Genomic DNA, 12201 nt, shown 5'->3' on the forward strand with positions numbered 1-12201 from the left:
AAATTATCTCGAGACAAGAAAAGAAAATAAGGTAGAGATTAGAAATTTTATTCTTTGACCTGTTGATTTTTTTATACTGCTCTTTTTCCGAGAAGTTACTTTGGAGATTTATTAAGGAGACGGAAATACATTGCGGGATAACAGGTGAGCTACAATTTTTTTTCAGGCTCAACAATGATTGTTTTTGTTTGGCGAGTTATTACTGTATCCTCTTGAATGAATACTTTACGCTGGTCCTCTTCATCAGTGCCATATAGATTGAGATCTCTGCCTAAGTAGCATACGAATATGTCGAAGAGAACTCCGAGGAATGTGAAACCTAATTTAAACAGAAAAATATGAATTATTTATTGCCTTTCTCATTAGTCAATCGTCTTTGGCATAGTATGTTTATAATAAATGAGGTACCAAATCAGTAGTGAGATAGTAAAACTTATGACGATAAGTCGACTCACAACAACAATCTTAAGTATGCGAATGTAATCTCGTGAGGGGGTCTAGAATATCCGGTGGAAAATACTCAGTCAAAAATATCGCGTCCGCAATATCCACTTTTAAATGATCCATTTGCCAAGACATCTCAAATAAAATGTTCATGAACATGAGAGGCCAGTCCCAATATAGCCAAGGACTTTCGTTTAATTGTGGTAGCATTCAACCCTCTATTATATCCAATGATTCTTAATCGATTTCTGAGTTTATTTGTGAAGATTACTGATATTCCGCTTTTAGTCATTTGATACCTTGATTTAATTGTGACTGGAACAGTCACGAACTTAATTCGCGTTATAGCGCTACACGTCAATCTTGTTGTGGAATAAAGATATCACAGAAAAACTATTATTATTGTTTGAAAGCACCACAGAAAAACAGAATTATAATATTATTCGTCTTTGTTATAAACTATTGACATATTGTATAAAGTGATGGACAAATAGAAATTTCTACCCGCAACATTTTAATGGGTAAGGAATTTCAATTCGTTTAAGATGGTCACGTAATTATATCATGATCATGATCATTATGTGATGGATGATGTACTCCTCCTATCGCAGTCAGAGATGATGTTTTAATCATATAAATTAGGTTTCACTATTTCGATTAGAATTTAGAAGAACCTCTTAATTACTTATGGGAATTCAATTATAATTTACATGAAGACATTCGTTTTTCCCTGTATTAAAGAAGGATTCTTTGCAGAATCATTTAGGTTCTTGGGGGTTTCATTTGAGAATTGAAGGAGGCTTCATTTTCATTCCTTCGTAATTAAAATGAAGCCCCCTTCAGTTCTTCACTTAACTCGATCTCTACCTAAATTAGAGTTCAATTTCAATAAGTAATCAAAAACTACTCCTAATTTATCCGAAAAAGTGAACACCGATTCATACAAGCACAACAACACCTCTGATTTAGAAAAGATGAATCTTTTATACAAGTCAGCATATTTTCTTAATTACTCAAAGAAAAATGTTTAACTGCTTTTACATTTAGTATCTTCAAGTAAGTCAACTAAATGTATTGATATAAATTTAAAGTCTTCATTTGGCACAAGACCACCGGGCGAGTTCAGTACTCAAAACCAGTGATACGCCATCAGATGCAACTCAAGTGTATTCTTCTTCTCCACATTACAAATTACGGTCACATAACAATGATAATATCATAACGCTGCTTTTGCGTGGTATTTTTATTCCAAAACAAGCCTCATTTTCGGTGTTGCAGAGCTAATTGTTCATAAACACAAGCGTTACTGTGGCTCTATTTATGTTTGAGAAAAAATCATCGAAATGAAAATCGAAACAATTGCCAAACCTCTTGCTATTCTAACAATGAGGAAGTTAATGCATTTGTTCACTCTGATACAATACCAATAGGATTAGTATTCTCGTCATTTCTATCTCTTTTTTGGTCAATTTCTTTTGTATTCGGACATTTCCGCAGTTGATTTTCTGATCTAGGAGATTTCTGGACATTTTAGTTGTAGATATTTTAAAGGCATTGATCAATGCCTCAAAAATTAATGAATTCATTAGTCCAACAGTCCAAATTAGTTTCACAATTCAGGATTGCTTTTCCTTTTTAAATATTTTGGATTGTACATTTAGTCTTTCAATGAAGCCAATGCTAACTATCCTCCAGGTGGTTTCCTCTTCATTGAGAATACTTACACATAGCAGTAGCATTGAGAGCCCACCGGAATTTGTCCTTATCGTAATGCCAGCAATTCCCATTGCTTCCACAACTGTCCTCCCATATAAGACAAGTCTGATCAATGATAGCTCCGTACAAAATCGGTCCAGGAATTAACGCAAATAAAGAAACGAACATCAAAGTAACTCCTTGAGCAACACTCTTATCCCTCTTCTCCACGCATCGATAATTCACAAGAACATTTCCAATTTTACCAGTGGACAGTAAAAACTGATTGATCATGCTCGTAACAGCAAAGATCATGTGAGTCTTCACACAGTCCGCCAGACAAGGTCCAAGGGTCACTGTAGTTTCTGGAAGTGTCACTGAGTAACTCTGATTTTCATTGGGCTCTTGGTGGTCCGGTAGACAGCTGCAATTACCAAAGGTTCGAGAATCTATAGAGCTCGTGCAACCTGCATGACAGGCTGAGAAGAAGGTCGTCATTGAAGTCCGATGACAAACTGGTGAATATTTAACCCTCTCGCAGTTGCAACCAATATTGCAAGCTGTTGTAAAGTTCATTCTGAAATCATTTTCGAGAATTAGTGAATTATTTCAACAGCAAAGGGGTAAAATGGTTCAAGTTGTAAAAGCCAAATTTTAGAGGAGAACCGAAAAACTGATTGTGGCCGTCCTGTTCTGAATTTATTCACAGTCAATGATGATTTTGAGTACTTGTTGAATGATTTTACTTCGCAACCACTTTCATCTTCTGCTGACAATTATTTATTTGATTTAAGTAAATTAGCTCGGAAATGTGTGCAGAATCATAGGGTCAAGTCAACTTAGCTCTCATTATCTTCAACTTCAATGAAGTTATGTCAACTTAAACCGTTAGTCAAGATAAAATGTATTGTAATTCAAGAATTCACACTCGGAGGATGTTTATAAAATTTCTTCTATTATGAACAATCGATGTAGTGATATTTTTACATGAAGACAAAAACTAGGGGGAACCGCAGTGTGAATAGGATAATAAACATGTTGTTGGACTAATGCGAAAAGATTCCTTTCGAGAGATGAAAGATAAAGGATTTAATTTGAATCTTTATCTCTGAAATCTGCGACCATGGAATCCTTATCAGACGAAAAAAATGTCTGGGTCAGGTATGGGGGGTCTCATCAGTGACCAGATTTTGATGAAAAGCCCGGCTGCCCTCGTCAAGGGAGGGAAGGAGATTTAATAAATTCTTATTCTTATCCTGCTACTTGATCAACCCAATAAGAGCTTGTGATGAGACCACATAACCTCATTTGCTTCTCCCCCCCCCGCGCTCCCTCATCACCGTCACTTTCGCCCCGTACAGCTCACCGTTGGAGAACCTCTTCCCGCGTGAGTCCTCCCCCCTCCATCGCTCCCTTGTTCGCCACACTCGCCATCGACTGCGGAGCGTCTATTCACCATCGTTCATCGCTGGAGAACCCCTTTCCGGGTGAGTCTTCCCCCCACCGCAACACTCGTCGCCGACTGTGGAGAGTACCATGCGGATGTCATCACCCCTCAACCCCCCAAAGATGCCAACTAGTATCAACCGGTGGATTACCAGTTACACCCCGATAACGTCACCCGGAAATCGACGATTACCGGCCGACGATCCCCGAATACATCGCGGAGAGCCTCAACTGCCCGAACAACGGACACTCGAATCGTAGCTGTCCTAGGGTGTGGAGACTATTGAAAGATAAATTATCAGTTGAGAATATCGGAAGTGCAACTCAGAATAAAAGGGACCCAGAGAAGCCCACCAGGAGGAGAGGTTCCACTGGACGTAACCCCTGAATCCTTGTGTACCCTTTGGAAGGGTTAAAATTCCCAGGAAACCCGGAAAGGTGACGACCCGCCTAGAACTGTGAAGAACATCCGTCAAGGCCAACCCTGAGTGAGTATTCTTCTTTTGCCTCTTCCCCAGAAGACATCTTTCCCCCATTATTACAAGAAACCTCCCTTCCAACAGTGACCCCCCCGTAACTCTTATTTCATTTATATTATTTATAATCATTGGATCCCCTAAATTCTACCCCTTTTATTCAAATACTAGGGCCTTCCGCCCTTTTCTTATAGACAGTGGTCCAACAAGTGACCCGCCTTACCCCAACCCTCGATAATATTCGAAGGCATAATTTAGCAACTGTGTGAGTTCCCCTATAGCTCATTTAATAAACTGTTTCTTTGTAATCTTCCTTTGTCCCTTTTTTATTTAATGACCTGCCCTCTAATTCTTATTCAATATTAGGAGAAAGGGCACAAATTGGCGCCCGATGTGGGGCAGGCGCTGTATATCGGCCACTCTTAAATCCCCCCCCCCCCCGTAATTTTCACCCTTGTAGCTCACCGTTAGAGGAGTCCGGAATTTATTAAAATTGCAAATTTAATTATTAGAATCATCTAAATTATATCCGCCCCTCCCCCCATTCGTCATTTCAACCCCTGTCCCGGTGACATCATCTCGCTTTCCAATTTCCAAATCATTGGAATGTAAGACAGTCTGCGGATCAAATCTCGAAGAATACATTTCGTCCGAATAATTTTATATTAAAATTTCATCGACTTAGTATTTTGGGGTTCGTCCCGCATACCATCGAAAGAATTTTGCTCGCGTGACCGTTTGTTTACATCGAAGTGTAAACAAGCCCTCAACTCGAGCTGTCGAGGATTATCCCATTCCCTATCCGTCCTTCTCGAATATTCTTTTTCGAATATTTTCATTCCCTCATTCTCCCTTCATACATCCATTCCTTTTTACCCGTCCATCCTAATCTGAAAATAATACTGAATTTCGATTTCTCCACAATTATGAAATTTTCCTCCTTGTTCATAATTCGACTTTTTCAACCCCCACCCTTACAATTATGAAAGAAACGTTCCTTTTTACTTATACTGCCCCTAATTTTTTTTCGAATTATCAAAATCGGTTAATAATTCGAGAACCGATCGGGAAACCGTTGCTTATTTTTCTTGTTTTTTGTTGATTAGGCGTTTCAATGAATTATTTTTCCAAACATATTATAATATTCTCCCCCTATTTCGATATTAATTTCTATTGCTTTAATTTTTTAATTATAATTTCCTTTAATTTAATGCCATGGACCCCACAGACTCCTCAACCAAGGGAACCCCCTTGTATTCCGAGGTAGCCGCAGTCACCACCTCCCCCGCTACCATCGTGAGCACCACCACGGTCACTTATGCTCATTCTTCCTCTCCCCCTTGCACATTGTGCTCACGGTATCGCCGCTGGCGCTAGTATTTACGTCACTACCGCCACTTCCCTGGATACTTACTCTGGAGTAGTCCCCTCTTTACCTCACCCTCTTGCCCCCGGGAGCCGGGCCCCGCGGACTTATCTCAACTCAGACGCGAACTAGAGGAACGATATGACGGGCTTCAACCTCGCGATCGTATGATTTTATTAGACTCGCCGGGGCTCTCCACATTGGGGACATATGAGACCTTGAAAGATCGGTTGGTCAGAGCGGAGATTCGACGTAAGTTTGGATCCGATGCCGCCCCTTGGCACACGGCGAATGATTCTATGACGGTTCCCTTCACTACCATCGGGTTCCAGTTCACCCCGGAGGTAGATGATTCCATCCGCGATAGGACTCGCGAATATCTACGGACAGGACAAAGCACGGGCGCTTACCAGGACCCTCTCCCTCTAGGATAGACCCACAGTTCCTCCCTCCACGAGTCCTCCCAGATGGACTATCACTCCCCTAGGCGAGTTACCTTTAATCTTCCCGTCACCACGTCCACCCATATCACCCCTGTCAACACCTACCAAGGTATCCCACTTCCGTACACCAACCCCCAACCCCCTCCTATTCAACACAATTCCCAGTCATCCCCCTCCTTTCCCAGAGGATTTCTGCCTCAGTCCACTCCTCGTTCCAAAATTTCCCGTCCCTGGACTTCTGGCCATTCTCCTATTTTTCCCTCTGGAAATTTCCCTCCCGAATTTCATATCCCTGTTACCACAGTTACCTCTTCATTCCCCCCCTACCGCTCACTCCACATACCAGGTAGATGAGCCGGTGTTTCCTCCTCGAACAGACCCTCCCCCTGACACACAGAACCCGATGCCCTACCGCATACCTTCCCGTACCATGACTTTCCCTAAACCTGACTAACCCCGACTACATTACCTACGAAAACTTCCTGACCCTCACCTATGACAATCCCTCGGAAAATCGGTATGTCGCCCGCATTAAGCTAGGTGGGATGACATTAAGGACACTGATCGACTCCGGCGCGAAACGATCATTTTTGACCACGGAAATTAGACCCCACCTGAGAGACTATGCCGTAGACATCAGCGAGGATGTGACCCTGGGAAGCGGTGAGACCAGGCCCCTCGAGGGATGCGTCGCGATGCGCGTGATCTCCGGGCTTCGAATTAGTATTATCCCCTTCCGATTCACGAATGCTCTCGTATACGACTGCGTACTCAGGATGGACGCCCTCCAAGAATTAGGGTTTAACCTGGAGTGCCAAAGAAATCACGGAGATGACCCTCCCAGACCCCTCATTACCCTGACCGCTCAACCTCTCACAATATGGTATCCCGCAGATGGAGACGGGCCCCCACCCAAATCACTGAACCTCGACAGACCCCCTCCATGCAGCAATTCCTTGATATGGTAGGGTGGTATTATCGATTTCTGCCCCGTTTGCCCGACGACAAATTGCCCCTCCTCGGACTCTTACACAAAGACCAATTTTGGAACTGGACTGACGAACACCAGACCGCATTCGAGATTCTAAAACATTCGCTCACGACTACCCCCGTCCTAGCCCGACCCAATTTTGATAAGCAATTCACCCTTCAGACTGACGCCAGCGACGGAGCCATCGGAGCTGTGTTAACACAGGAATCCGAATTTGGCTCAGATCATAACAATAGTAAATCCTCCCATCGTTCAGATCATCCCATCTACTTTGCCAGTCGCGTGCTTACCCCAGCCGAATGGAATTATACTGTCACGGAACGGGAATATCTGGCTGTGTTATGAGGCATCAGGAGATCACGCTAGTTTGAAATGGATTGTGAATTTTAAAAATGCTACAGGTCAAGTCGGACGTCTTCACCCGATATGTCCAACTCAAACCCCTCCGGAAGGCCACGGCCAAGAACATCTGGAGAATCCTATGCGAGACAGTGATCCTGCGCCGGGTAAAACCTCAATTTTTCCTCAGCGATAACGATGCTGAATTTGTTGGAAAGGATGTTACCAAGCCCGTAGCTTAATTAGGAATCACCCACATCACCACCCATCCTTATCACGCTCAGTCGAACCCTGTCGAACGAGTCAACCGGTTCCTCAAACCTATGCTCGGGATATACACGCGCGAAGATCATCGGAATTGGGATCAATTCCTCCCCGAATTTGCTTTCGCCCAAAATACGTCAACTCACTCGTCACACCCGCGTCCTTAATATGGATCGCATCTCCCCCCCCCCCAGTCCTCTCGCCGTAACCAACCCCAAACCACACGAACCCTTGGCCGCGTCACCCCCGGAACCGTGGCAATAACGCGTCGAACGTATGATTTATTTTTACGATCTTGATCGGAAATATATGGGTGAAGCCTTTGCAAAACAGGCTGAGCGATATAACTAAGGACGAAAAGACCTCGCTTTCGCTGTCGCAGACGTTGTCCTCCAGAAACACCGTCCCCTTTCACATGCAGCTACCCATTTCACCGCCAAATTAGCTTCCAAATACGATGGCCCTTACATCATCCTCAATGTAATTTCCCCCGTAATGTATGATTTGGAAGACCCCCACGGTAAGCACGTCTCCAAAATACACATTTCTAATCTTAGACACTTTTTTACCCACCCCCTTTCAGATACTCTGGACGACACCCAGGATGAGGAGGATTCCTCCTTTCGGGCGAGGACCGTATCAGGCTCCCGTGGGAGAGACGACGCCCCGGACGCCCTCACCAACACCGGAGTGGTGGGCCACGCAGGCCATGCTGATCCAAGCCCGCCAGGAGACGGCCCGTTATCGGGCCTACGGACATCCCCCCATCCAGGACCAAACGCCGGCGCTATCAACCCCGGAGAGTTCGACGACGGATCTGGAGCTTCCCCGGTCCTTTCCTAAGAATTCCCCAATTAATGTCCCTCTATATCCCCAAAACCCTCAAATCTCCCCGAGACCTCTTCGCCGCCACTCCCCAGAACCTCCCCCAGCATCTCCCCCTATGTTAAACGCGCCCCTGGATTTCCACACCTCCCCCCATCCCCAAACACTCCCTCCTTCTCTTCACCGTTGCCGTCAGTGCAACGGGGACCAACAGGCAACTATCTGCCCGATCGGGGCCCGCCGTTGTTACTTCTGTGGCCGATGGGAAGACGATGTTCGAACGTACCCCGAGTGCCGTCATCTCCCCTAAGGTAGAACAGATCCTTCCGCACACTTTGTACAGCCCCAAACTCTTCATACGGAAATAAACACTATACATAATTCACTCTTTTGATTTTTTTATTGCTCCCTTCGTACATTTAATCTCTTTTATTACCATAATCACGCCGCGGGAAATTCAGCCGCGGGGAAATCCTGCTGGCTCAAGGGGAACGTAGGGGTACCAGTGGAATAAATAAATAACGAATAGCCACATTGATAAGTCGCTCATTAACCGTTCACTAGCCTTTCTTCCAGCTCGCTGCTCCTGGAGTCGACGTTGGAACAAAATTAAGGTTTGCTATCGTTCAACATGGGGTTGTGAAAACCCCATGTATTCTCACCCCCGGGACGGCTGTGACGAGACCACATAACCTCATTTGGTTCTTTCCCCCCCCCTCCCGCCCCATCATATCCATCACTTTCACCTCGTACTGCAAACCGTTAGAGAACCTCTTCCCGCGTGAGTCCTCCCCCCTGCCCCGCTCCCTTACTCGCCACACTCGCCATCGACTGCGGAGAGTCTATTCACTATCGCTCATCGCTGGAGAACCCCTTGACGGCTGAGTCATCGTCCCGCCCGCGGGCCCTTACTCGGAACACTCGTCACCGACTGTGGAGAGTATATGCACCATGCGGATGTCATCACCCCTCAACCCCCCGAAGATGCCATCTAGTATCAACCGGTGAATTACCGGTTACACCCGGAGAGCCTCAATTCCCCGAACAGCGGACACTCGAATTGTAGCTGTCCTAGTGTGTGGAGACTATTGAAAGATAAATTATCAGTTGAGAATATCGGAAGTGCAACCCAGAATAAAAGGGACCCAGAGAAGCCCGCCAGAAGGAGAGGTTCCACTGAACGTAACCCCTGAATCCTTGTCTACCCGTTGGAAGGGTTAAAATCCCCAGGAAACCCGGAAAGGAGACGACCCGCCTAGAACTGTGGAGAACATCGGTCAAGGTCAACCCTAAGTTAGTACCCTTCTTTTGCCTCTTCCCCAGCAGACATCTTTCTTCCCATTATTACAAGAAACCTCCCTTCCAACGGTGACCCCCCGTAACTCTTATTTCATTTATATTCTTTATAATCATTGGATCCCCTAAATTCTACCTCTTTTATTTAAATACTAGAGCCGTCCTCCCTTTTTTTTTATATACAGTGGTCCGACAAGTGACCTGCCTTACCCCAACCCTAGATAATATTCAAAGGCATAAGGATGGTCGTGGGTAACGGGTGCGTGGGACAGACGCTCTGGGGTTTTTAGCAATTTAGAACGGGGTTTCTGGATTTGTGAAAAGTGAACAGTGGTTTTACTGATTACTGGAAAGTGCTAGCACCAGGGGAACTGTTATCTCGATTGGAAATTGGGTACCGCGGATGTTTTGGCGGATTCAGAGCCGGGCCGAGAATTGACGGTTAGGATGGTGCTGGAGGGAGATAGCGAAGATGGAGAGAGAGAACGCGACTACGGACGGGAGAAGTCGGATGGCGGGGCGTCGGAGTTGAAGGCAACGCCGGACGAGGGCAGCAGCGGGGAAGTTCGGGACGGGGATGTCTCCAAGGGTAAGCTGCGGAGTGAGGGAGAGGACATAGCTGGCGGGAAGCCAAAACGGAGGAGGGGCAGGCCCCGAAGAAGACAGCAGTCAAGGGCAAAATAATGAACTATCTTGTAAAAGGTGGCGAATCGGAACATTTTGCCTTTGCTAGGGGTCGGAAGGTCGCCCACACGCCCCCCAGAGAGTGGGGGGGCCGCAGTGTTTCGGTTTCATCGAAGGACACGAGGGAAATAGATGGGGAAGAGGAAGAGCTCAGCGACAACCCGGATGAGGTGGAGGAGAAGCCAGAGGAGGAAAACTCTAACCGTGGCAGGGTAGTCAGGGAAGGGGATTTAGTGCAGAGAGGAGAGGATACCGATCATGGCGCGGAGACAGCGCGGGAGGCGGTGCACTTGGAAAGTGAAGAAAAAGGGAGGGAGGCCGGTGGTGGAACTGAGAAACCGAAGACTGGTAAAACTGACGGTGAGGGGAGGAGGGGGCCTGCAACAGAGATACCACTGAAGAGCAGAAGTGAGGCTGGTTCCAACACTGATCCAGTGGGCTTGCAGGAGTGTTGTCACCAGTGTGGCCGAGAACTGAGGGGGGATACGGAGGGAAGCCAGCCGGAGGAGACTGCAAAGACTCTCAGGGTCCTGGAGAGCAAACTAGCCAAGGGCCGCGGACAGGGGGGGACGGATGGCAGACTGTACTTAGCATTGCCGGGAATCCTGGGGGATATTTTTTCTGCGGTGGGGGAGATCAAAGAAGAGATGCAGAAAGTGGGGAGCTTGGTGGCGGAGGGCTTTGACGAGTTGAAAGAGCAGATGACGATGCTGACGTTCAGGCTGGAGAGGGCCGAGCGAAGTAGAGAGCCCGCTCGGAAACTGAAACAGCACGAAACTGAAACTCTGGAGGGCCTGCCAACGGAAATAGAGGACAAGGGTGAGCAGGAGGAGGAGGAGCCGAACGCTCTCAAAACCAACCCAGAGGGTTCGCTGAATGAAGGAATAGACCACAGCTCTACGCACGACACAACACTCACCAGCCCAGGCGACAGGGAAATACCTACAGGGGAAGCTGGCAGATTTTTGAGGGAAGGGCCGGTGCAGGAGCCCATGGAAAGTCTGTCTTGAAGGCAGGGGGCGCCCGACAGGATGGGCAAGGGCGTGTGGCAGTACGAGCGAAAAGTAAGGAAGAGCAGAGAGAGGAACATCATTGTCAGAGGACTAGGGACTACTGAGGGCTCGGAGGGGCTGGGTTTTGCGGCCCTAGTGAAATCCACCTGTAAAACAGAGATCGCACTGAAATCGGAGGGAATTTTGGCCTCAGGTGAATTCCTTCTAGAGTTCAAGAGTCGCGAGAACAAAAAGATCTTTATCATGACGCGGAAGGTTCATGAGAACCTGGAGAAGGTGGGTGTATCGATCAGGGACGATCTCACCCTGAGGCAGGAGGAGGTGAACGGGTACCTGGAGAAATTGGCCGTACGGGCCAGGGACATGGGGAAGAGAGCCTTCGTCAACCACTTCGACCAGACACTGTTGGTGAATGGTACCAAGCTGCAATGGAGGGAGGATACTGGTGAACTCAGCAGGGATAGAGAGCCGAGAAGGAGGACAGAAGGTTCAATATCGGGAGCGGGTAGTAACAATAGTGAGGAAAGACTGGATGAAACTGACCAAAGTAATGTTAGCAATAAGGAGAGAGAGGGGGCGGGAAACTAGATAGTGGGAAGGGGACAGCAGGGGACTCATCAAGGCTACTTACTGGAATGTGCAGGGGCTAAAAGAGGGGAAAATCAGAAGGATTTGGAAAGATATTGCCAAATATGATGTGATAATACTGTTGGAAACGCATGTAGTGCAAAAAAAACAAGAAGGCCTGATGAAAAATCTCGAAAGTGTTGCAAATAATTTTAAGTGGGTACATCAGGAAGCTGTCAAAAGACATAAGAAGGGGAGGGGAATGGGAGGGATTCTGGTGGGTACCAAAAGGAGCTTAGGGGCGGGAATAATAGTCAGTCAGTGGCTCAATGGAGCAGTGATATCAGGGTTA

The 12201-nt window shown here is 46.5% G+C and overlaps 1 protein-coding gene across 3 annotated transcripts in view; it reads right to left on the reverse strand.

The window, feature by feature from the left end:
* Positions 1-27: 27 nt before the first annotated feature.
* Positions 28-12201, reverse strand: part of LOC135159744 (solute carrier organic anion transporter family member 74D) — a 45516-nt gene continuing 33342 nt past the window's right edge. For all 3 annotated transcript variants that reach the window (XM_064115750.1, XM_064115752.1, XM_064115751.1), the window contains exons 7-8: positions 2169-2716; positions 28-319 (exon numbers count right to left, since the gene is read on the reverse strand). In XM_064115750.1, coding sequence (XP_063971820.1) covers positions 150-319; positions 2169-2716 — 718 coding nt within the window. In that variant the 3' untranslated portion in view covers positions 28-149. The remainder of the gene's footprint in view (positions 320-2168; positions 2717-12201) is intronic.

This window comes from Diachasmimorpha longicaudata, chromosome 2 (assembly GCF_034640455.1).
Source record: "Diachasmimorpha longicaudata isolate KC_UGA_2023 chromosome 2, iyDiaLong2, whole genome shotgun sequence".
In the NCBI taxonomy this organism is placed as follows: Eukaryota; Metazoa; Arthropoda; class Insecta; order Hymenoptera; family Braconidae; genus Diachasmimorpha; species Diachasmimorpha longicaudata.